This window comes from Lithobates pipiens, unplaced genomic scaffold (assembly GCF_037356315.1).
Source record: "Lithobates pipiens isolate NorthernLeopardFrog02 unplaced genomic scaffold, aLitPip1_a1.2 Scaffold_30, whole genome shotgun sequence".
NCBI classification, from domain to species: Eukaryota; Metazoa; Chordata; class Amphibia; order Anura; family Ranidae; genus Lithobates; species Lithobates pipiens.
In genome coordinates, this window is record NW_027507791.1 from 179999373 (window position 1) to 180027070 (window position 27698).

At 43.8% G+C, this 27698-nt stretch overlaps 1 protein-coding gene across 1 annotated transcript in view; it reads right to left on the reverse strand.

Annotated features, from left to right (window-relative positions):
- Positions 1–27698, reverse strand: part of LOC143943369 (NACHT, LRR and PYD domains-containing protein 3-like) — a 197644-nt gene that overhangs the window by 7661 nt on the left and 162285 nt on the right. Inside the window, exon 11 of the mRNA XM_077465099.1 lies at positions 22012–22176. Coding sequence (XP_077321225.1) covers positions 22012–22176 — 165 coding nt within the window. The remainder of the gene's footprint in view (positions 1–22011; positions 22177–27698) is intronic.

Below are 27698 nucleotides of genomic sequence, written 5' to 3' on the forward strand. Positions count from 1 at the left end.
AGTAAGAACCAGGTTAAGGAAAGCATAGGGTACTACAGGGGACCTATTATGGGATATACATTGAATAAAGGTTTTAGGGGGAAAGTGAAGCTAGAAGCCCTTTAAAATGGATTTTAAAAATGGATGGATAAAGCAGAAATGTGTCCTTTTAGAATGCTGAAAGCTAGATTCTGGTCAAGACCTGTTTGTAGGAAGGCCAGAATGTAAAGCACAGAATAATTTCTTATTACTGCTGCACCAAAAGAGTAACTAACATACATTAGAAATCACCAGACTCTCCAAGGCAATCTATATATTTTTGTCCAACTTGTTATAGTAAAGAATTAATTTATCCTATAACAGATTATTTTGTGAAATACATTCTCCCGGATAAAATGGACATAGAAATTTCTGGTCCTAGGGTGTTATCTGGTTGCCAAGTAGGTTCATGCTTAGTTAAAATAATAGTTTACCATTACAAAAAAAAATGCCTATGCAGGTAAGGGGTGTCTGTAGATAAAAAAACTGTGCAGCTCTGACTAAAGATGAATAATACCCTTGCCATAGGTGTATGACAATTACATACTTTATGCCTGACTGGAATACTCCCAGGATGTTACTAAGTGAGGCCTAGTTGTTACTGCTCACCTCCTTCATTACAGAAGTGAGCTCTTTCTCTGATTCAAACCCCCGCACATGCTCTTTCTCTCCCTTAATGCAGTAGCTCTGAGCTCAGCATTTGAGGGCTGACTCTTGTAAAGGTGGAGGTAAGCAGTGATGACTAGGTCTCACATCCCAGAAGTAGTGGTGGGTTTTTTGTTTGGGGGTGGTAAACAACCACCCCCCATTCAGTTGGTCCAGCACTTACCTGAATAGATAGATCCAGATAGATGAGGTGTGTCATCCAGCGCGGCGGGGTGTGGGCAGTGGCTCCAGGCTAGTGGGTGTGAGGTCCCGGCAGCTGCTAGAGGCTAGCAGGTGCAGGGTCTGGGCAGCGGCTCCAGACTAGTGGGTGCAGGGTCCAAGCAGCAGCTTCAGGCTATCGGGTGCGGGGTCCAGGCAGTTGCTCCAGGCTAGCGGGTGTGTGTTCAGGACAGTGGCTCCAGGCTCTACCGGGTTCCTCCCTGTGGCTCCACGTTAGTCATCCAATAGGATTGCCTGACATTTTGGCCAAACTGGAAACAGGTCTCATACCTGCTTCCTGATTGGCGATGAGAAGATTTAGTGTTCAAATTGAAAAAATGAATTTCAAACAACTGGGTAGGATCAGGACGCAGTGCTCAGCGCCCTGAGCACACCCTTTTTTGAAGCCTATTAGAGCCTCTAATCATTTCAGAAAACACACCACCCTCCCCCATTCCCACTATAGGAATGCACTTGGCATCCTGAAAGGGGCCGGGGCACATGGATAGGGAAGGCGGTCGCAGTGTCAGGGGGGACAGCGCCCATGGCCCCACAATGCACAGGCCGCCACTGATTAGTACAATAACAGTGCATATTCTTAGCACTGATTACTGTAATAATGTCACTGTTTCCAAAAAAGTGTCAAAAATGTCAGTTAGGTGTCTGATCTGTCTGCCACAATATCGCAGTCCAGCTGTCAGGTAGTCACCAAGGCCGAGATGCTGAGAGCGGCTCCCCTTGCAGCTGATTGCACTCTACCCCTGAAAGTGGTACAGAGGGTATAGGTCACAGAGGCATGAGTCACCAGCAGGTAGATGGGACTTGCATGAAGATCTCCTGTAGGGCAGATGTACTGTCCAAGAGCTGACCTGGCACTGAGCTTGAATAGGAAGCCTGGCTGGGGTTCTAACACCACAGATCTGTAAGTAGAGACTGAAGCTAGGTCTTGAGGAGGAGGCTGGGGGTCAAACACAGAAAGTCCAGCAAAAGCAAGTCTATACACAGGAAACGGGTAGTAGATGAATCCTTTAGGCAAGCTGGGATCATACACAAGAAGCAAGTGAGTAGAGAAGTCCTTAGGCAAGCCAGGGTCAAAGTACTGGAGAAGATCAGAGCAGGTCAGGGTCAATCCGAGTCACAACAGGAAAACACAGGTCAGCAGAACTTTGAATAGGAACACAGGAAACTGAGACAAACCAACAATTAAAAAAAAAGGGCTGGACCATCTTTTATAGGCCATCAAAGGGGATCTCACGTTACGAGTGCTTCGGCGTGCACGCGCCTGCGCCACCACGTTGTACCGCACACCCATATGCGCCGTCCTGCTGTCTCATGCACCCGTATGCGCCAAAGTGCTATTTTGCCATGCAGGTGCACAGGAAGAGCTGGCAAGTCCGGTTTCTGCCATTTCCCTGACACCTGCAAAAAATTACTGGTCGCTGCCGTTACTAGTAAAATAAATGAATAAATAAAAAGTCCATAAATCTATCCCCTATTTTGTAGACGCTATAACTTTTGCGCAAACCAATCAATATACGCTTATTACAATTTTTTTACCAAAAATATGTAGCCGAATATATATCGGCCTAAACTGATATATAAATTTGTTTCTTTAAATTTTTTTGGGAAATGTATTAAAGCAGAAAGTTTATATATATATATATATATATATATATATATATATATATATATATATATATATATATATATATATATATATATATATATATATATATATATATATATATATATATATATATATATATATATATATATTTATTATTATTATTATTATTATTATTATTATTTTTTTTTTTTTTTTCAAGATTTTATTTTTTGTGCTATAAACAAAAAAATGACAAACAGCAGAGGTGATCAAATACCACCAAAAGAAAGCTCAGTTTCTGAGGAAAAGGGACATCAATTTTGTTTGGGTACAGTGTCGCACGACCGTGCAATTGTAAGTTAAAGCAACGCAGAGCCGTATCGCAAAAAATCACCTGGCAGGAAGTGGGTAAATCCTTCTGGGGCTGAAGTGGTTAAACCAGGGCCAATGCTACCACTAGGCAAACCAGGCAGCCGCCTAGGGTGCACTGCCACCTAGGGCGTCCAGCTACTGGTGTTCTTATTCTCATCTGTAACTCAGCAGACAGCTGCTCCATCCATACATAGGGTCAGCGGAGCAGTGGCAGTGGTGGAGGATATTTATTTTACCGTTTTATTTTTACACAGTTTTTTTTTTTTTTTTTAAAACCTTGTGTCACTTTTATTCCTATTACAAGGAATTTAAACATCCCTTGTAATAGAAAAAAAAGAATGACAGAACCTCTTAAATGTGTGATCTGGGGTCAAAAAGCCCTCAGATCTCATATTTACACTTAAATGCAATAAAAAAAGTTTGTAATTTTTTTTTTTTAAATGCCCTTTAAGAGCTATGGGCAATGCCCTGCAATGTTATGGAGACAGGTGGGGGCCATTTTCCCCTCACTCGTCTCCATACCAAGGAAGGAGAAACCTCTAATCACCAAGGCCGCTACCGGTGGCTCCGGTAAGCGGCAGAGGGCACTGGAGAGCGGCGGGAGGTGGGACCCTCTTCCGCCGCCTATAATAGTGATCTCGCACCGAATCCGCAGCAGAGACCACTCTTATCAGAAACCGGACCGCCGGCTGAAGAAGAGGATACCGGGGCTATGGCAGCTAGTTGCTGCAATAACAACAATATCCCCCTTCAAAGTATATCGAAAAGTATGTATCCCCTTTCAAGTATATAGTCGTGCGGCAGTCCGGGAGTGGTTAAGTATCAATTCCCTCCTTCTCTTTATGTACCCCTAATAGAGAATTGGACACATTAAGCTACCCTTTAGTTATTACTTAAAACATTTACATTTTAATATGTCTCTCTAAATACCTGTAAACTGACATCATTATTCAATCTGTCTTTTTCAGTATTTATTATGATGTCACTCTGTAAACTGTTGTAAACTTTCAATAAATTTTGATTGTGATAAAAAAAAAAGAAATGTAGATAATTCCTTTTTGTAAGTGTAGGAAAACTTGTTCATGCTAATATGCGTGTTTGTCTTGGGTTGGGCAGAAATCCAGGGAGAGCTGGATGACTCACATGCAGCATCACTGAGACCTCCCGCTACTTCTCGAATGTTCTGGTACCTTCTAGAAGACCGGGAGGGGAGGTAAGGTGGAGTTGCCTTGAGTATTCTAAGAGCCCTGACCAATCCCCAACTTAGTTTGGCAGGGGGACGTTCCCCTATGGGGGTAGCACTACACAACACTGAGCAAAAAGTCTCTTCTGATTGGCTTCTCCTGCCAGCAACTGCTGAAGATGAAGATGATATCAGTATAGCACACTGAGATCGTAATATTCTCAGAAAATTACTAGTGTAGCACCCTGATGTTTAGGCAAATTTAGGTAAATTTACCTGCCAGGTATAGTTACCTTGGCCAATTGATAGGAGATCAATTGATTCCAGCCTAACTCTGGAATTTCTGCACTTTTCTCTTCTATCACTAAATGGCCGGGTATCTGGAGGCATTAGATAAGACAGAGGCATTGCAAGGACAGATTAGGAATAGATGAAGTGTCTCAGCCAATGGGCAGGGACCTTCTTGGGTCCCTTGGCCTGTTGGGAGAGCCTATTTATTTGGGTGAGCTCAGGTGATCGGGGGTTCTGTGCCACTTAGAGTCTTTTGCAGACTCTAAGATTGCCCTGTATCTGGCTCCATCCATCCTCCCATCAACTCTGACCAACCTCCCTGTCCCTGCTGAAGAAAATCATTCCCACAGAATGATGCTGCCACCACCATGTTTCACAGTGAGGAAATTTCAGTTTTGGTCTCAGCTGACCAGAGCACCTTCTTCCACATGTTTGCTTTGTCCCCCACATGGCTTCTCGCAAACTTAAAATGGGACTTCTTAGGGCTTTCTTTCAACAATGGATTTCTTTGTGCCACTCTTCCATAAAGGCCAGTTTTGTGGATTGCATGACTAAGGCTTAGTTCACATATGAGCTGCATCCGTCGCACAGCAGGGGTCTGGTTCACCATTTCGAATCCGATTTCAGCCCCAATTTTGGCTGAATTCGGACCTGAAATGGATCAAAAAAGGCACGCTTTTTCCTGAAAAATGACCAGACCTGCTGTGGAGATATGTGAACCGGCTCCATAGAAAGCCAGTCACATTCTCCTGCTATGTGAATTCGCACAGTTGTGAACCCAGCCTTAGAGTTGTCTCATGAACAGATTCTTCCACCTGAGATGTGGATCTCCACAGCTCCTCCAGAGTTACCATGGGCCTCTTGTCTGCTTCTCTAATGAATGCTTTCCTTGCCCGACCTATCAGTTTAGGTGGACAGCCATGTCTTGTTAGGTTTGCAGTTGTGTCATACTCTTTTCATTTTTGAATAATGGAAAGGGAGCGGAAGAGTGAGCGCCCCACCAAACCATACCAGGCCGCATGACCTCAACATGGGGGCTTTGTGCCCCCCCACCCCAAAGCACCTTGCCCCATGTTGATGTAGCCCGGAAAGCCCGCCCCTTGTGACATCACATGTCAGAAGGGACAGGCTCTCCCAGGGACAACATTGGATGGCCATACCCCATGCCTATATGAGAAGCACCGGACAGCGAGGAGCATAACAACCGATGAACACAGCTTTGTGACAAGACCAGCTTTTTGGCGGGTAACCGACGATGGCGAGGAAGAAGACAGCGGTGATGACATGAGCAAGAGGAAGAAGGCAATGACTCCGGGAGATGACAGCACTGGGAGAAAACGGCAGCGGAATAAGGCGAGAGCCCCGGGGGAGATGACATCGGGAGAGACGATGGCTCAGAGCTATTTTACTAATAAAAGAATTGTAAAAAACTGTCTCTTGTTTTTTTTTTTTTTTACTTTTCACTGCTTTAGGGGTATGATGTACCCGATATCCATTCATATCGGGTGGGGGGCTTCCGTAAACCCCGACAACCACTGGGCAAGGGTTGTCGGGAAGAGGCCCTTGTCCTCATCAACATGGGGCCAAGGTGGGGTGGGGGCGCAGCGCACCCATCCCTCCATGTTGAGGGCATGTGGCCTGGTATGGTTCATGAGGGGGGTGCTCGCTCCCCTCCCTTTCCTTCCTTTCCCTTTCCTGACCTGCCAGGCGGCATGTTCCCCACACCATTTTTCCACAATTTTTTTTTTCCGACAAATTATTTATTTGTTTACATTCATCTTTTAGCTGACAGCTGATGACTCATCGGTTGCTAGGATGCGGCGGCTGTCTTCCTGACCCCCTACTTAGCAACCATCTATATACAGTGGTAAAATAGACATGTGCAAAAGGAAAACATGTGTTTAGTTTCGTTTCGTTGTAATTCGTTAATTAATTAATTTTGTTTAGTTATATTCGTTAAATTCGTTTTCATATTTCATTTAGTTTTCTGCCTAATTCGAAAAATCTGTCACATTCGAAAATATTTCAACCAAATTTGAAAATATTTCTACCGAATCCAAAATGATTTCAACATGATTTGAAATTATTTCAACCGGATTCGAAAATATTTTGTGACCCGACTTTAGGGCCATGTATCTTGGGGTCACTTGGTGCTAGAAACCCCAAATTTGGATATGTTGTAGTGCTAGTTCTATTGTGTTTACATACCAATTTGGTGTTTCTAGCTATAAGTGACCCCGAGATATGTGGCCCCAAATTCGGGTTGCAAAATGTCATTCTCTGCTGCAGAAAAGTACTTTCATATTGCCCATATCTGGGGTCGCTTGGTGGCAAGTGACGTGGCAAGTGGACAATCCACAACTTGGTCACATGGCACTCATGGCCGGTCACATGGCACTCGTGTCAAGTCACGTGGCACTCGTGTCAAGTCATGTGGCACTCGTGGCCGGTCACGTGGCACTCGTGGCCGGTCACGTGGCACTCATGTCAGGCAACATGGCACTCATGTCAGGCAACGTGGCACTCATGTCAGGCCACGTGGCACTCATGGCCGGCCACGTGGCACTCGTGTCAGGTCACATGGCACTCGTGGCCAGTCTCGTGGCACTCATGTCAGGCCACATGATACTCGTGGCTGGCCACATGACACTCGTGGCAGGTCACGTTGCACTCGTGGCAGGAGTTGTGTCAAGTGGACAATACACAACTTGTGGCAGGTGACGTGGCAAGTGGACAATACACAACTTGTGGCAGGTGATGTGGCAAGTGGACAAATACAATACACAGCTTTTGGCAAGTGGACAATGACATACAGCATATGCACTTGCCTTGCGATCGACATATGTGCCTTCTTCAATCAGGCATGCTGACAACTTCATTGATATCGTAAATATAAATGAAATAAGATGTGTGTGTTTTTTTTTGCACTGGTACACTGCAAGTATGAAAAGTTGATGTGACAGATATAATAAGTAAGTATAAGTAACTAACCATCTTCCAAAATTTCTAATTCAAATCGAAAAGATTAGAACAGAATAGAAAAAAAAAATTAATAGAATAAAATAGAAAGAATATACAACCATCTTCTGAAATTCAAATTTCAAATAGAATAAATTTGAATTTCGAATAGTATGAATTCAAATTTTTAAAATTTTAAATTTGGATAAAAAAGATTATAATAAAATATAGAAAATAGACTAGAAAAATGATAGAACAGAATAGAATATATTATATTTTATTCTATTCTGTTCTATTGTTTTTCTAGTTTATTATTTTATATTCTATTAAAATCTTTTCTATTAAAATCGAAATCATTATATACTAAATTCGAATTTCGGAAGATGGTTATATATATATATACATATATTTCCGACATTTGAATTTCGGATAGAATGAATTAGAATTTGAATAGAATAGATTAGAATAGAAATAGAGAACAGACTAGAACAATAGAACAGAATAGAATATAGATACTATCTATTTCATTTTTATTTTTTTTGCAGATTGCCATTTGTTTTAATAAGATCTCCTGCAGACTATTAGCATCTATTTCATTTTTATTTTTATTTTTTTGCATTAGAACAGCCATTTCCATTAGATATAGATGCTAATAGTCTGCAGGAGATCTGCAAACAATGAAATATATGTTATTATACTGCAGGAAATCTGATGGAAATAAATGGTAATCTCCAAAAAAAATGAAATTGATTCTAAAAGTCTGCAGAAAAAATATCATATCCAAATTTGGGGTTTCTAGCTCCAAGTGACTCCGAGTTATGGGGCCCCAAATTCGGGTCACAAAATGTCAAGCACTTTTCTGCAGCAGAGAATGACATTTTGCGACCCGACTTTGGGGCCCCGTAACTCGGGGTCACTTGGTGCTAGAAACCCCAAATTTGGATATGTTGTAGTGCTAATTCTACTGTGTGGGGTTTCTAGCTATAAGTGGCCCCGAGATGCATGGCCCCAAATTCGGGTCGCAAAATGTCATTTTTCGAAAATTTGATTCGAATTTCGTTTGAATTCGTTAGCATTGTAATTTTGGTAATGTCCGAATAATGAAAATTCGTCCGAATTTCGATTCAGAACGAAACAAAATGCACATGTCTATGGTAAAATAAGAACCGCAAAACAAATCAAAAATCGCATCACAAAAGCACCACTTGCGTTTCTGGTGCAGCTCCATTGAAATCTATTAGCTGCAAAAGTCCCAAACCTTTCAAAAATTGCACCGGCCACAAAACTCATAGATGTGAACTAGTACCCTAGGAAACCATGTTAAACGCAAAGGTGTGAATGTAGTGTAAAAGGTCTCTTCAACAGAAGTACTTTAGAGAACAGAATTCTGTTGAGCAGGGAGAGCCCACACACGTTTCGTTTATGCCTCAGTTGCTATTGTATGAACATATCATGAACATGCTAGCAACAATACAATCTTTCTATGCATATTCTTATATTGCAAAGTATAGACTGCTGCTCACAATAAATATAGGTGGTTTTAATCATCTTAGTAAAGAAATAATCATTGCTTGCTACAGGCATTTGTCTTTACGTTTTTTATTTTTTTTCACATTTCTAAAACACTTTATACTGAGAGAAGCTAAACAATTGATTTATGTCTTCTGTGATGGATTAATAAACTGCAAGTGGAAGTCATTGTGAAGGGGTCACTTTTTGGGCTTTTTTTAATTCAAATTGGCAGAGAATTGATTTGTTAGGCTTAGTTTACAATTGCAGTTGGGGGGGGGGGGCAGTAGAAATAGGTGGTTGAGCTGTGTTATTTTGACCCCCCCCAGTAACCTGGTCTAAGCTGCAAAGGCAATCTTATGAGAGCCATGGCAAAATTGATCCCCCTGTCAAGTTCAGAATAAAAACTAAAGGGTAGAGGTAAATTGTAAATAATGTTTAATTGATGACATTGATCTAAAATCATAGAAAATATATGTTCATTTCATATATATATACCATATGGGTGCATGCGCCAGCCTTGGGCATGTTGCCGTGGCATTTGTGTGCCATAGTATTTATATTTCTTATTACTTTGTTCATGTGTCTCTATGTTTGTACTATTCTACTCATCATGTTTATGCCTTGTGCACACACTATGTATATATGTGTATATATATGTGTATATATATGTATATATGTGTGTGTGTGTGTGTGTGTGTGTATATATATATATATATATATATATATATATATATATATATATATATAGAAAAAAATATTTTCTATGATTTTAGATTATCAATTAAACATTATTTATTTACAATTTACCTCCACTATCCAATTGCTTCATTTAAAGTCCCAATTTCCCTTTAGTTTTTATTCATTACCGGAATGGAAGCATCATGAGGTGCTTCATTTAAAGTCCCAACTCCCCCTCTTTCTCTGTCAAGTTCAGAGGGCAGTACTGCCTACCAAATGCAACCACTGAAGTAAATGGGGATACTATACATCTGCACGCAGTTGCAGGTGGTGATGTGGGCTTTTAGGGGTTAAAACAGATGGTGAGGTGGTGGCATATCACCTGTTTAATGTTTGTCAAATGCATTCTGAAAAGTTATCCACCATGGATCACCCTTCAGAGAGTAATGCTTGCTGCAGTGTACTTGCTGCGTTCTTTTGGTCCTCTATCACTTGAAATGCAGTGTAGGATCTTTTCTTATCAGTCTACAGAATACTAGCCCCAAAGTCTTGGGGATAAAAGATAAAAGAACACAAAGGCTTGTCTCACATTTGTCAAAAAGACATCTTGATTATCAAGATGTCTTTTTGACAAATGTGAGACAAGCCTTTGTGTTCTTCTCAGTCAGCAGTGGCTTTGGCCTTGGAACGCTCCCATGAATGCCAGTTTTGCCCAGTCTCTTTCTTATTGTTGAATCATGAGCACTGACCTTAACTGAGACAAGTGAGGCCTGCGGTTCTTTAGATGTTGTTGTGGGTTCCTTTATGATCTCCTGGGTGAGTCTTCATTGTGCTCTTGGAGTAATTATGGTAGGTCATAATTACTCCAAGCAATGCAAACTGTCTCACTGCTTTGATAACACTCTGCTATATCTGGGGTAATGCATCTACATTTTGTTTTTAACTTGGCCATTTGTTGTGATTGAATGATTCTCACTTCCTTTTGGGATCAAAAAGAAACTCATCTTCATGACTGTGGCCTGATTAGAGTTCATGTATCCCTAATCAGTCCCTAATTGGAGTGGGGAGGGTTTCCTCATTTGATCATTTTTGTATGAATTTAGTTGTGCCCATGAGGGAAGTCAAAGACACAGGGTTTAGGCAGAGTAATTTTTTCTGCCAGGAGTAATCAGTAGTTGAACACAGCAGTTGAACTAAAGCAGGATAACAAAAGCAGCAAGAAAAGACCAAAAAGAACTCTGCTCCACTCGGAATGACCACAAACCACCACTTTGGAAGGCATCCTGCAAGTATGAATCCTATGTCCACTACCCTTTAATATGTCCCCTCTACTCCGAATTCTCATACTAGTATCCTCTGCTTCCAAAACCTCACTTTTTCCCCTCTTCTCCATCTCAAAACTTGTACATATCACCATCACGTCTTCCTCTCCCTACTACTGATCTCATCACCTCCCACTAATACTTGACCTACCTGCTGACCCACACACCAGAAAAAGGGAAGTATGTTCACTCATGCACGTCCCACTCCCATCCTACTTTCCTCACCCTCCTTCTATTAACCTCTGGCGATATCTCCCCTAATTCTCCTTCAGTATCAGCCGCAATCTTCTCAGTCTTATATCGATCCCCCTGCTCACAAAAAACACCCCCCTCTTATGTGCCCTCTGGAATGCCTCCTCTGTCTGCAACAAGCTCATTTCTGTCTATGACCTTTTTGTCTCCCACTTTCTTAACCTTCAAGGAAACACGGCTTCAAGAGTTAGACTCTGCCTCGCACACGGCCCTCTCCCATGGAGGCCTCCACTGCACTCACTCACCCAGACCCAGTGGACAGAAAGGAGGTGAAGTTGGCTTGCTTCTATCCCCATTGAGCATCTTTCAAGTCCTTTCTACACCTCCCTCTCTATCCTTCTATTATTTTCTCTAAGGATTGCAGTGATCTATCGGACTTCTGGACTGGTATCATGCTTTCTTGAAGACTTCTCTGCCTGGCTTCCTTACTTTCTGTCCTCTGAAATACCCACAATCTTATTATTGATTTTAACATCCCTGCTAATCTTAACAGCCCAGATGCATCCCAACTTTTCAACTTAACCTCATCCTTTGACCTAACACAATGGGCACATTCACCCACTCACTCTGATGGTAATTCCCTTGAGCTTGTTTTCTCCCATCTTTGCCCGCCCTACAACCTCATCAACACTCCATTTCATGTCTGTGGCCACAACCTCATTACTTTCATGATGTGCTTGTCTCCAACCACCTGTCCCACCAAGCAGAAAACAATTACCCACAGAAACCTTTGCCACTTTAATCCTTCTCTTTTTCACTCTACAACTGACCACCTCAATGACAAAATGTCACCCTGTTTTCCCCCGACCTGGCCATCTACAATAGTTCACTTTCATCCACACTGGACATAGCACAGCACTAGAGCGAGTGTGGCGTAAAACCAGATCCCAGCATGCATTCACCCAGTGTATTTCAAGAAGGCTGAAATTTCCTCCCTCCATGCTGCCAAACAAGCCTACTTTGTCATCCTCATTAATACTCTGTCCACCAGTCCTCATCTCTTCTTAGGGATGAGCTTCGTGTTCGAGTCGAACGTACGTTCGACTCGAACATTGGCTGTTCGTCCGTTCGACGAAATCCGAACTCTTGGTCCGTTCGCGTCAAAATTCGTGTGGCGCGCGAGGACCACAATGCACTGCGATGGCGCAGTGCATTGCTGGCTCATGATTGGCCAAGCATGCACTGTGACCCCGCATGCTTGGCCAATCGCAGCGCCAGCAGCGAGGAGAGCCATGATTGGCCACAGGCATCCTGCCTGTGGCCAATCATAGCTCAGGCTGTGTAGTGCACGCCCCACACTATATAAGGCCGCCTTTGAGGCGGCCTCGTGTAGTGTGTTGGCATCTGAAGCAGTGGGTGTTCTGTGTACCTTCAACACAGTACACACCAATCCTTTTTGGCTGATTTCCTATCTTGCTGTTGTGTAGTGGTTATTGTCTGTGCCCTGACCACAGTATACACCACTACACTATATTCACCTCACCTATATAGCTAGCTAGTGATCTATCTTTAACCACTTAACAACCGCCCATTGCCGATTAACGGCTTCAGGGCGGTTGTTTAACTCTGAGAGGCCGTTAATTAACGGCCTCCCAGAATTCTGCTCTCGCGCGCCCCCTGGGGCGCGCACTCGAGAGCATCCGTGACCGACGGGTCCACAGGACCCGGCGCATCACGGTAAACGGCCGCTCGTCGCGGCCGTTTACCACGTGATCGCTCCGTCAAATGACGGAGTGATCACTTGTAAACAAACCGGCGTCATGTTATGACGCCGGTTCCTCCCTCCCCTCTCTGTACCGATCGGTACAGCGGAGGGGAAAGAGATCGGTGTCAGCAGCGATGTGGGCTGCATCTGCAGTGCCCACATCGCTGCTCACCGAATTTAACCCCTCAATTCCCTGCCAATACTCTGCAATACCAGTGCATACTCTGCAGTACCCTGCCATTACTCTGCAGTACCCTGCCATTACTCTGCAGTACCCTGCCATTACTCTGCAGTACCCTGCCATTACTCTGCAGTACCCCCCATTACTCTGCAGTACCCTGCCATTACTCTGCAGTACCCTGCCATTACTCTGCAGTACCCTGCCATTACTCTGCAGTACCCTGCCATTACTCTTCAGTACCCTGCCATTACTCTGTAGTACTCCCCAATACTCTGCAGTACCCTGCTATTACTCTGTAGTACCCCGCCAATACCCCGCCAATACTCTGCAATACCCTGCAATAAATTGCCATACCCAGCCATACTCGGAGATACCCAGCCATACTCGGTGATACCCTGAAATACCCAGCCATAGACACCCCCCACCCCTCACCGCCCTCCGGTGCTTCTACCAACTCGCCAGTACTATCAAAGCCAGAATCTTTTTTTTATTTTTTATTTCAGGCTTCCCAGCCTAGAGGTGAGATGTGGGGTCATATTGACCCCCAGATTTCACTGTAAAGAGGACCTGTCACCCCATATTCCTATTACAAGGGATGTTTACATTCCTTGTAATAGGAATAAAAGTGATCAAAAATATATTTTTGGGGAAAAAAATTCAAACTAAAATAAATAAAGTAAAATGAACAATTATAGAAAAAAATAAAAAATTAAAGCGCCCATGTCCCCATGTGCTCGCATGCAGAAGCGAACGCATGCGTAAGCCCCGCCCACATATGAAAACGGTGTTCAAACCACACATGTCAGGTATCGCCGAGAACGTTACAGCGAGAGCAATAATTCTAGTCCTAGACCTCCTCTGCAACTCAAAAAATGTAACCAGTAAAAAAAAAATTATGAAGAAAAAATTACTAATCTGCTAAATTTTATAACAGAAACAAAGAAATTCATTTTTTCGCAGAATTTCCGGTCTTTTTTCTTTTATAGCACAAAAAATAAAAAACTGAGAGGTTATTAAATACCACCAAAAGAAAGCTCTATTTGTGTGAAAAAAAGGACCAACATTTCATATAGGTCCAGTGTTGCATGACTGAGTAATTGTCATTCAAAATGTGAGCGCACCAAAAGCTGAAAATTGATCTGGTTATTAAGGGTGTTTAAGTGCCCAGTGGTCAAGTGGTTAATAATAGAGCTTGCAGTCAGTAGTGTTAGGAGTGCGTGCTGTCTGCGTGCTCTGTACCCAGTACATACCGCTATAATATAGGGCAGGCCCCTACTTTCAAACATCCAACTTACAAACATCTCCTACTTGCAAACGCAAGGAGACAGCAGCAAGTGAGATGAAAAAAGACGGACGACAAAACAAATTATACAGGGGTGATAACCCTTCCCTATATTTTCCAAAAAGCTTAAAAATAGTTTTTTTGACTGGAGCTACACTTTAAAAATGTACCAGTTGAAAATTACAAACAGATTCAACTTAACACAACAAACCTACACAGTCCCTGTCTTGTTTGCACCGCCTGTATACTGCTGTTCTGAGTATATAGGGCCTGGGGGCCACACACATTTCCTTTTTTTAATATGGGTACAGGGTTCCCCTTAATATGCGTACAAGACCCAAATAGGCTGGTAATGGGCAGGGAGGGCTACCCATGCCATTTTTCTCAATGATTTTCAACCATATTGCAGGAACCAGATATAACATTAAAACCGCAAGCAGTTTTAAATGGTGTTATTTCCGTTTAATGTCATTTTGTGCAGGGACTGTTCTAAACACGGGAAACACGTGGCACTTCACAGGCATACTACAGACACCCCCCAGGCACCATATTTAAAGGAATATTTCACTTTTTTTTTCACTTTAATCGTCATTAAAATCAGTGCTTTTTAAAACTTTTTTTTGCATTGACCCATGTCCCCTGAGGCAGGAGGCAGGTCCCCAAACCCTTTTTAGGACAGTATCTTGCATATTAGCCGTTAAAATTAGCACTTTCCATTTCGAACGTTCGAGTCCCATAGACTTCAATGGGGTTCTAACGTTCGTAACGAACCTGGGGGCCGTTCGCAAGTTCTGGTGCGAACCGAACCGGGGGGTGTTCGGCTCATCCCTATCTCTTCTCTACTTTAAACCTTTACCTTCTCCACCCAGTAACTCGCTCACTGCTTACAAGATTGCCAATCTCTTCAAAAACAAGATTGTGCAGTGGAGAGGTCCCCACGAATTGCATCAGACATCTAACCCACTTAACATACCCTGTACAAATCTGCTCTCAACACTCTCCTCTTTTGACCTTGCTACCGAAGAGGTCTCTAAAGTTTTCTCTGAACCCTGCCTTACCACCTGTCCCCTGGATCCTTTTCCCTCACATCTACTACAGTCACCCTCTTCTTCTATCTTATGCTCCTTCCCTTACATCTTCAATCTCTCCCTCTCTACTGACACCTTCCCCTCCCCTCTAAAACATGCCCTGATCACCCCCTTACTTAAAAAGTCCTCACTGGAACTACAACTATCTGAGCTCCTACCTCACTGACGACAACCTTCTTGACCCCTTACATTCTGGCTTTCACTTAACCACCTCAATACAGTGCAGTACACCCCCTTCCTGACCAGCCCAATTTTCAGCTTTCATCGCTCTGTTTGCATGACAATTACTCAGTCATGCAACACTGTACCCATATGAAACTTGCGTCCTTTTTTCCACACAAATAGAGCTTTTTTTTAGTGGTATTTAATCACTAGTGAGTTTTTTATTTTTTGTGATATAAATAAAATAAAACGTAAATTTTGTGAAAAAAATGCCTTTTTCTTTGTTTTTGTCATAAATTTTTGCTAATTAGTAATTTTTCTTCATACATTTTGGCTGAAATTTATACTGCTACATATCTTTGGTAAAAATAACCCACATTAGTATATATTATTTGGTCTTTGTGAAAGTTATAGAGTTTACAATCTATGGTGCCAATCGCTGAAAATTGATCACATCTGATCAGGCCTTCAGTACATCAGGTGATTCATTTCTTGAGACACTAACAAGTCAGGAAAGTACAAATACCCCCCAAATGACCCCTTTTTACAAAGTAGACATTCCAAGGTATTAAGTAGCATGATGGGTTTTTTTAAGTTGTCATTTTTTCCCACAATTATTTGCAAAATTAAGATTTTATTTTTATTTTTTTTACAAAATTGTCATATTATCAGGTTATTTCTCACACACAACATATGCATACAACAAATTACACCCCAAAATACATTCTGCTACTCTTCCCGAGTACGGCGATACCATATGTGTGAAACTTTTATACAGCCTGGCCACATACAGAGCACCAACATTGATGTAGTACCTTCAGATGTTCTACGAGCAAAAATGACGCATCTCATTTCTCACCACCTATTACACTTTTGAAGGCCCTGGAGTACCAGGACAATAGAATTGCCCATAAAATTACCCCATTTTGGAAAGCAAACACCCCAACGTATAATCTGTGAGGCATAATGAGTCTTTTGAGTGGTTAATTTTTTTCCAGAAGTTTTTGGAATATGTGGAATATGTGGAAAAAAAATTAAAACGCATTTTTTTTTTACACAAAATTGTCAATTTATGAGATATTTCTAACACATAGCATGTATATAGCAAGGACTTTTACACAGCCTGGCCACATAGAGAGGCCGAACATTGAAGTAGTACGTTCAGGCGTTCTAGGAGCATAAATGACACATCTCATTTCATTCCCACCTATCACACTTTTGAAGGTCCTGGACCACCAGGACAGTGAAATTACCCACAAAATGACCCCATTTTGGAAAGCAAACATCCCAACGTATATTCTGAGACATGGGCTGGAGATAGGTACTCTGGTACTCTGATGGCCTGGGGACAGGTACTCAGGTATTCTGATGGCCTGGTGACAGGTACTCGGGTACTCTGATGGCCTGGTGACAGGTACTCGGGTACTCTGATGGCCTGGTGACAGGTACTCGGGTACTCTGATGGCCTGGTGACAGGTACTCGGGTACTCTGATGGCCTGGTGACAGGTACTCTGATGGCTTGTTGACTGGTATTTGGGTACTCTGAAGGGCAGTGACAGGTACTCATATGGACTGTGACAGGTACTCGGGTACTGAGATGAACTGTGACAGGTACACAGATGAACTGTGACAGGTACTCGGGTACTCAGATGAACTGTGACAGGTACTCGGGTACTCAGATGGACTGGGACAGGTACTCGGGTACTCTGATGGGCTGTGACAGGTACTTGTGTACTCTGATGGGCTGTGAGAGGTACTCGTGTACTCTGATGGGCTGTGAGAGGTACTCGTGTACTCTGATGGGCTGTGAGAGGTACTCGTGTACTCTGATGGGCTGTGAGAGGTACTCGGGTACTCTGATGGGCTGTGAGAGGTACTCGGGTACTCTGATGGGCTGTGAGAGGTACTCGGGTACTCTGATGGGCTGTGAGAGGTACTCGGGTACTTTGATGGTCTGTGACAGGTACTCGGGTACTTTGATGGGCTGTGACAGGTACTCGGGTACACTGTTGAACCGTGACAGATACTTGGGTACCATGATGGACTGTGGCAGGTACTCGGGTACCCTGATGGACTGTGACAGGTACTCGGGTACTCGGATGGATCGTGACAGGTACTTGGGTACCCTGATGTGCCGTGACAGGTACTCGGGTACCCTGATGGACCGCGATAAGTACTCGGGTACTCTGATGGACCGTGATAGGTACTCGGGTACTCTGATTGGCCGTGACAGGTACTCGGGTACTCTGATGTGCTGGGACAGGTACTCGGGTACTCTGATGTGCCGTGACAGGTACTCAGGTACTCTGATGGGCCGGGACAGGTACTCGGGTACTCTGATGGGCTGGGACAGGTACTTGGGTACTCTGATGTGCCGTGACAGGTACTCAGGTACTCTGATGGGCTGGGACAGGTACTCGGGTACTCTGATGGGCTGGGACAGGTACTCGGGTACTCTGATGGGCTGGGACAGGTACTCGGGTACTCTGATGGGCTGGGACAGGTACTCGGGTACTCGGATGGACTGTGACGGGTACTCGGGTACTCTGATGGGCTGTGACAGGTACTCAAATACTCTGATGGACTGTGACAGGTACTCTGATGGACTGTGATTGACAGGTACTATGAGGGGTGGTGACAGGTCCTCTTTATTGGGGGGGCATTCAGTGTCATTGGTGTACACTAGGCGGTAACAAGATGTTACCACAATCTCCTCCTCACATATACGATCGGTGTGTGAGGAGGAGAACAACCCGGTAACATCTCGTTACAGCGGTTTGTTTACATTTTAGTGATCGGCTGTGAAAGGATCACAGCCGATCACGTGGGTAAACAGCCGGCCAATGGCTGTTTACCAGCGTCGGTGATGAGCAGTGTTCCCGGGGAACACGCCGCCACTGACGTGCTCGCACAGCGCGCTCGCGATCGCGCGCATGCGCCGTGCACAGCCGGGGTGTGACCATCTGTGATCACGTGGTAAACAGCCATAACCAACGGCTGTTCACCCCCTCCGGTGGCGAGCGGTGTCTCCGTGGCACGCCGCCACCGAAGAAACAGGGATGCGCACGTACGATTGCACGCATTCCCTATTTAAACGGGAGGCCGTCATATGACGGCCTCCCACCACAATAGGTGCACCGCCTGGCCGTCATTTGACGGCCGGTGGTCAGCATCTAGTTAATATACTCCACAGAAACTGCCCTACTGAAACTCACTAATGATCTACTAACTACCAAAACCAATAGCCACTACTCCATACTCATACTACTCAACCTCTTTGCAGCCTTTTATACTGTTAACCATCCCCTCCATTCTCCATCCCCATCCCCTCCATCCTCCAACACTCCACTCTCTTGGACTTCAAGACTCTGCTCTCTCCTGGTTCTCATCCTACCGATCACAGCTCTGCTTCAGTGTTACGTGTATTTCTGCTTCCTCCTCTCCACTTCCTCTTTCTGTAGGGGTACCTCAAGGTTCTGTCCTCAGACCCCTTCCCTTCTGCATTTACACCTTCTCCCTTGGTCAGTTAATAAACTCCCATGGCTTCCAGTACCACCTCTATGCGACGACACACAAATCTATCTTTCTACTCCTCACCTCACTCCTTCAGTCTCCTCTCGCATTACTAACTGACATATCAGCATTGATGCCTGTGCCCCCCCCCAACATTTCCATCCAAATGTGGTTAATCACAGTTCATTCAGGATTTAACAAAGGTGGGAGGGGGGCCAGTTACTTTTTTCACATAGGACCAGGCAGGTTTGGACAGTTTTTTTCCCTTAACTGCTTGCCGACCAGCCGCTGTGATTATACTGCGGCAAATTGGCTCTATTGCGCGAATTGCCATAGCTGTATATTGCTTGTGCAATAGATACAGTTGGCACACGCACGGCACCGGAGGTGCACGCACACCCATGGTGTGTGGCCAGGGTGACCAGCAGCTACAATGTCCTCCGGCCACCTGCAATCACTCCACAGAGAGCCAGAATGAGGATCTGTCAATATAAACAAACAAGGGACAGCGATCACTCTGTACTCCCATTACAGTTAGAAACACCTCACAGGGAACACATTTAACCCCTCAATCGCCCCTAGTGTTAACACCTTCCTGACCAGTGTCATTTATACAGTAATCAGTGCATTTTTATAGCACCGATCACTGTATAAATGTCACTGGTACAGAAAAAGAGTCAAAAGTGTCCGATCTGCCCTCTGCAATGCCGCAGTCCCGCTAAAAATTGCAGATCACCGCCATTGCTAGTAAAAAAAAAAATTATAATAAAAATACCATAAATCTATTCCCTATTTTGTAGATGCTATAACTTTTGCACAAATAAATCAACATATGCTTGTTGTGATTTTTTTTTTAAACAAAAATGTGTAGTAGAATACATATTGGACTAAACTGATGAAAAAAATAGTTTTTTGACTTTTTTTTTGTGGGGGGGGGGGATATTATAGCAAAAAGTAAAAAATATTGTTTTTTTTTTCAAAATTGTCAGTCTTTTTTTGTTTATAGCACAAAAAATAAAAACAACAGAGGTGATCAAACACCACCAAAAGAAGTCTCTATCTGTGGGAAAAAGGGACATACATTTTGTTTGGGTACAACGTTGTACGACTGCGCAATTGTTAGTTAAAGCAACCCAGTGCCGTATCGCAAAAAATGGCCTGGCCATTAAGGGGGCAAATCCTTCTGGTCCTTAAGTGGTTAACCACTTGCTTACTGGGCACTTAAATCCCCTTCCTGCCCAGGCCAATTTTCAGCTTTCACACTATGTTGTATGACCATGCAATTGTCAATCAAATTTGATTTTTGTAATTTTTTTCACACAAATAGAGGTTTCTTTTGGTGTTATTTAATCACTGCTGCGTTTTTTCCTTTTCTGCTAAAAAAACAATAAAAGACAGAAAAAAGAAAAAAAAGTTTCATAGCCTGTTATAAAATTTTGAAGACAGGCAATTTTTCTCCTTCACTGGTGTGCGCTGATGAGGTAGCACTGATAGGCTGCACTGATGGGCACTGATAGGCTGTACAGGTAGGCACTAATAGGTGGCACTGATTAGGCAGCATTGGTGGGTACTAAGAGGTGGCACTGATGAGCACTGGTAGGCGACACTGATAGGCAGCATTAAAAGGTGGCACTGATGATGAGGCACTGATGGGCACTGGTTGGCAGCATTGACAGGCACTGGTTGGCACTAAAAGATGGCACTGGAGGGCACTGCATAGCAGCAGTGCCTCTCCATCTTTGGGATTGATGTCCCTCTGTCAGAAGCCGGTGATCAGTTTTTTTTCCCCTCATGCTGTCAGCGCGAGGGGGGGAAGCTCATTACCGATCTTTTGTTTACATCACATGATTAACTGTCATTGGCTGACAGCTGATCACATGGTAAGGGGCCCGGGATCATTGACTCAGTGATCACAGAGCGTGACGTGCATGCCCCACAGGGGGCATGCAGGCAGCTCATACACGAGAGGACGTCTACTGACGCCCTCCTGTCAATTAAGGCCCACGCTGTAGCCATAATTTGTGGTTAATAAATGTAATCATTTAAAAACTGTATTTACTCAGCTTATCTTTGTGTAATATTAAAATTAGTTTGATTTAAATCATCAGTATTACAAATGCAAAAAAAATAAAAAATCAGGAAGGGTCAAATATTTTTTCAGAGCACTGTATGTGTAGCTGTCCTCAGCTGCAGATACAGATGAGTTGTATATAGACATTCTTTATCTGAAAGCAGAGATGCCAAAATGAAAGAATAAGTCACAGGTGAAAAAATTTTGCTTCCTGAGAGAAAGACAGCAAAAGCCTCATCTCCAGGTGTTGGATTCTTTTGGTCCTCTATCCCTTGAAGTGCACTGTACCCTATTTCCCCGAAAATAAGACCTAGCGTGATTGTCGGTGATGGCTGCAATATAAGCCCTACCCCCCAAATAAGCCCTAGTTAAAGTCCTTGTAGGTCTTATTTTCAGGGTAGGGCTTATTTGGGGGGGTAGGGCGTATATTGCAGCCATCACCGACAATCAACGCTAGGTCTTATTTTCGGCGAAACAGGGTAGGATCTGTCTGCTATCTCTACATACAGGATTGTACAGATAGATCATACAGGGCACTAGTTATCAGAATAAATAGAATATCAGATTATAATATGTTTTTAGGAAAATATTCTTTTGTGGCTATAGTTATAGTGATAATGTTGAAAAAAAAGCATGAGTCCATCCTGGTCAACCAGTGGTGTGTGAGTGTGCATGTGTTTATGTCAATAGTAAATCACATACCCCTGTATGTTGTGATGGTTAAGATGCCCCTCTATAGTTACAGTACATAGTTGGTAAGGTTGAAAAAAGGCTGATAACAGAGTTGATATGATCGAAGAATTAGAATTTGACAACTTAATAACAATGGCCTTTTTGAAAAGCAAAAAGGTTGTCTGTTTAGAACACATTATTGTATGTTTAATTTAATTATGTAGTGTGAACATAAACTGTCCCGGAATATTATTGTCTCAGTCAGTCCTGTTATACTCACTGTAATTCCTCTATCCGGCTTGTTGGCAGAGCTGCCATCAGATCCCTGAAATGAGGACCCTTCAGATTGTTCCCAGACAGGTTCAGTATCCTCAGTGTCTGGTTATTTCTTATTCCAGATGCCAGGTGGGGGCAGGAACTGTCTGTTAGCTGATTTCTATCTAAACTGTAGAAGAAGAGAAGAATGTTACCAGAACAAAAATAAATTTTTACCCCAGGAATGAAGTATTACACATACTGAAGTAGTCAGTTGCAAGTAATGCACAGAAAGCAGCAGTCAAGAGTAAGGACTCATGCACACTGGCCATTTTCAGCTGCTCCTAGGGGCATCTGGCACTCTTTTCCTGCCTCTTGTCAGGTCACCTTGAGGCGAGGTGACAGATGCACACCTTAGCGATCAGGAGTGCACCGCAAGGTTGTGGACCCTACGGCTGACTGCTGCGGACAGGAGACAGGTCCCAAGATTCCCAGGGGCGCGGAGTCTAAGAGCCAGCAGGTTTTCACCAGAGCCTCGAGTGGTGAGGATGGACTTGGCTGCAACTGGCTCCAGGTCGCGACCCCAGGGTCCCCCAGCTCACACCCACCCACAGTAGGCAACAGGAGGATAGGGAGGGTGAGGGACAAAGCCAAGGTCGGGGCCACAAGCAGACAGAATAGTCAGGGACACGCCAAAAGGTCAGGATCACATGCAAACAGGGATAGTCAAAGACACGCCAAAGTCGGTAACAGAACAACAGAAGAGCACACGGCAGGTAACAGGAAGCCAAACACACAAAGGAATACACAATGGTTGATCAGCACTGATGGCCTGCAGTGCACAGGTTAATATAGGGCTCCCTGATAGGGCCTGGGGTGGAGCCATGCTTAGAGGAGAGATAATAAAAACCACCAGGTGGAAGTGGCTGGCCTCTTAGTGTGAACACATGAGGGGAGGTAAGCAAACACAGGAAGATCACTGTATAACCATGACACCTCTAAATACCCCTGAATGTTAGCCTATGTATCCATGCACACATACATTTTTAGGGCAGTTTAATGGTAGAGGCGTTTAGAGGCAGAAAAAATCCTACTTCCGTGCGTTCAGGAGCAGGACGAGGAGATTTGCCAGAAAAAAATGTTTGATGCTTGTAAAAGTGCATTAAAACTAGGCACAGTTGGCGCTTGAGCATTCATTTGTTTCAATGGGCAGAATAAATTATTATTCTGGCCAATAAAATGAATGCTTAGAAAAATATGGGTTACATGGGTACCTCATCCTATAAGATACTTCAAAATTTGGAAAAGAACAGCTGACGGACTTTAGCGGTACCAAAAGTGGACAATGAAAATCCTACATATAGAGTATTGTTTTTATTACAAAAGTTACAATTGTTAAACATACTTATTCTAAAATAAACCATTAGCTCACTACATATATAGCATGTCAATTATTACACTTATGTGACTCTATTACTGCTATGTCAAGAGGTCGACGTGTTTCACAATTATAGCTTCCTCAGGACCTCTATATCTTGACCACAGATAGAGATGGCCTATCCAAAGAGAAAGGCATAGCTGTTAACCACTTGCCGACCGCCGCACGACGATATACGTCGGCAGAATGGCACGGGCAGGCATATGGGCGTATATATAAGTCCCTGCCTGCCCGCGGGTGGGGGGCCCGATCGGGCCCCCCCCCGGTGCCTGCGGCGGTCGGCATTCCTTCGAGAGCGATCCGGGATGAGGGGGCGGCCATTCATTCATGGCCACCCCCTCGCGATCGCTCTCGACGAATGGAAATCCCCGGTGACATCACTTCCTCTCCTGTAATGTAAACACAGGAGAGGAAGTGATGTATTCTCTCCTCCGTGTCGGTATTTTTCGTTCCGACACGGAGCGGATCGGTGAGTTGCACCAACACTCTACACACACAGTAGAACATGCCAGGCACACTCACACCCCCCCTTTACCCCCCGATCACCCCCCCAATTACCCCTGCCCCCCAGTCACAGTGACACCAATGTCATTTTTTTTTTTTTTTTTTTTTTTTTGCATTGGTGTCATTTGTGACTGTAATAACTGTTAGGGCAGTTAGAGTTAGCCCCCTTTAGTTCTAATGTGCCCCCCTAACCCCCCCAATAAAGGTTTAACCCCGTGATCACCCCCCGTCGCCAGTGTCACTAAGGCTGGGTTCACATTGCAGCGGTTTATGAGAACGAATGTGATTCGCACCGCACTGCAGTGCAAATCACATCCGATCTCTGTGCGATTCGAGTTCAGCCATTCGCCGCACCCGCCGCACCCGCCACACCCGCTGCACCCGCCGCAAATTCGCACGGGACCCTTTTTTTGGTCCGCAGCAGAATCGGATCGCATGGGTGTTCACACCATGCGATCCGAGTTTGCAGATCGCACTGCGATATGCGAACTGATCTGGGGGTGTCAGTAACATTTCACTGACACTCCCAGCAGTCCGCATAGGGCAGTGTGAACTGCCGCCGGGAGGCATGCGATGCGGGAACCCGCCGCGGATTCGCGGCGTTTCCGCATCGCTCCAGTGTGAACCCAGCCTAATAAGCGATCATTTTTCTGATCGCCGTATTAGTGTCACAGGTGAGGCTAGTTAGGCAGGTAGGTATTTAGGTTCGCTGCAGCTTTTTATAGCGCCAGGGACCCCCATATACTACCGCATAAAGCCCCCTGATTGCCCCCTAGTTAACCCTTTCACCTGTGATCACCATATAACTGTTACAGGTGACGCTGGTTGGTTAGTTATTTTTTTATAGTTTCAGGGCACCCGCCATTTATTACCTAATAAAGGTTTAACCCCCTGATCACCCGGCGGGTGTCATTTGTGACTAATAACTGTTAGGGCAGTTAGGGTTAGCCCCCTTTAGTTCTAAGGTACCCCCCTAACCCCCCCAATAAAGGTTTAACCCCGTGATCACCCCCCGTCGCCAGTGTCACTAAGGCTGGGTTCACATTGCAGCGGTTTGAGAACGGATGTGATTCGCACCGCACTGCAGTGCAAATCACATCCGATCTCTGTGCGATTCGAGTTCAGCCATTCGCCGCACCCGCCGCACCCGCCGCAAATTCGCACGGGACCCTTTTTTTGGCCCGCAGCAGAATCGGATCGCATGGGTTTTCACACCATGCGATCCGAGTTTGCAGATCGCACTGCGATATGCGAACTGATCTGGGGGTGTCAGTAACATTTCACTGACACTCCCAGCAGTTCGCATAGGGCAGTGTGAACTGCCGCCGGGAGGCATGCGATGCGGGAACCCGCCGCGCATTCGTGGCGTTCCCGCATCGCTCCAGTGTGAACCCAGCCTAATAAGCGATCGTTTTTCTGATCGCTGTATTAGTGTCACAGGTGACGCTAGTTAGGCAGGTAGGTATTTAGGTTCGCCGCAGCTTTTTATAGCGCCAGGGACCCCCATATACTACCGCATAAAGCCCCCTGATTGCCCCCTAGTTAACCCTTTCACCAGTGATCACCATATAACTGTTACAGGTGACGCTGGTTGGTTAGTTATTTTTTTATAGTTTCAGGGCACCCGCCATTTATTACCTAGTCTCACTAGTGTACCCCTAAATTTAGGGGTGTCTACTTTCCAAAATGGGGTCATTTGGGGGGGGTTTGTGCCATCTTGGCATTTTATGGCCTTCAAAACTGTAACGCCCTTAGAAAGCCTGAAGGCGGTGCTTGGTTTTCGGGGCCCCGTACGCGGCTAGGCTCCCAAAAAGTCCCACATATGTGGTATCCCCGTACTCAGGAGAAGCAGCAGAATTTATTTTGGGGTGTCATTTCACATATGCGCATGGCATGCGTGAGCAATATATCATTTAGTGACAACTTTGTGAAAAAAAAAAAAAAAAAAAAAAAGTTTGTAATTTTCCCGCAACTTGTGGCAAAATATAAAATATTCCATGAACTCAACATGCCTCTCAGCAAATAGCTTGGGGTGTCTACTTTCTAAAATGGGGTCATTTGTGGGGGTTTTGTGCCATCTTGGCATTTTATGGCCTTCAAAACTGTAATAGGTAGTGAGAAGTGAACTCAAAAATTTACGCCCTTAGAAAGCCTGAAGGCGGTGCTTGGTTTTCGGGGCCCCGTACGCGGCTAGGCTCCCAAAAAGTCCCACATATGTGGTATCCCCGTACTCAGGAGAAGCAGCAGAATTTATTTTGGGGTGTCATTTCACATACGCCCATAGCATGTGTGAGCAATATATCATTTAGTGACAACTTTGTGTAAAAAAAAAAAAAAAAATTTTTTTTTTGTCATTATTCAATCGCTTGAGGCAAAAAAATAAAATATTCAATGGGCTCAACATGCCTCTTATCAATTTCCTTAGGGGGTCTACTTTCCAAAATGGGGTCATTTGGGGGGGTTTTGTACTGCCCTGCCATTTTAGCACCTCAAGAAATGAGATAGGCAGTCGTAAACTAAAAGCTGCGTAAATTCCAGAAAACGTACCTTAGTTTGTAGATGTGACAACTTTTGCGCAAACCAATAAATATACAATTATTGACTTTTTTTTTACCAAAGACATGTGGCTGAATACATTTTGGCCTAAATGTATGACTAAAATTGAGTTTATTGGATTTTTCTAATAACAAAAAGTAGAAAATATCATTTTTTTTCAAAATTTGCGGTCTTTTTACGTTTATATCGCAAAAAATAAAAATCGCAGAGGCAATCAAATACCATCAAAAGAAAGCTCTATTTGTGGGAAGAAAAGGACGCAAATTTTGTTTGGGTACAACATTGCATGACCGCGCAATTACCAGTTAAAGCAGCGCAGTGCCAAAGTGTAAAAAGACCTCTGGTCATTTACCAGCAAAATGGTCCGGTCTGAAAGTGGTTAATCATACTGTATCAAAACATCAGCATAATACACATATCAACCTGCTTTTGGGGTTCCTAAAAGGAAGAAACATATTAATCATATGTATCAAGTCCCACTTACATGTGCCTAGTATGATACAGTATATAGTTATATATGTGTACTGAGCTAATGGTTTTATTTTTTTATTTTAGAATAAGTATTTTTAACAATCTTAACTTTTGTAATAAAGACAATATTTTATCTATTGGATTTTCATTGACCTCTTCTGGTACCGCTAAAGTCCGTCAGCTGTTCTTTTCCAAATTTCAATAAAATGAAAGCCCAAGCACATGAGTCCCGTTCATACGCCTAAATATGTTACACACTTTTACAAGCGTCAGGCTTTTTTTTTGCCAAAATGCTGATGCCAGGAGGACAGGCTTCTAGGATAGTTTACAAATTGTTCTGTGTGCATGAGAGCTAAGCAACAAATAGAAAGCAAAGATGTAAGTAATGCACAAAGAGTAGGGGTCAGGAGAAAGTGAAGAACACATAACAGGGGTCTGAAGTAATGCAGAAAAAACAGAGGTCAGGAGTAAACAACCAGAGGCTGCACTAGTCCGTAAAAAGTAATGCCTAGAGAGCAGGGGTCAGAAATAAGTAATGCACGTAGAGCAGAGTTTAGGAGTAAGTAACATATGGTGAACAGGGTTTAACCACTTCAATACTAGGTACTTTTACCCCCTTCCTGCCCAGGCCAATTTTCAACTTTCAGCGCTGTCGCACTTTGAATGAAAATTGGGGGAGTCATGCAACACTGTACCCAAACTAAATGTTTATCATTTTGTTCACACAACTAGAGCTTTCTTCT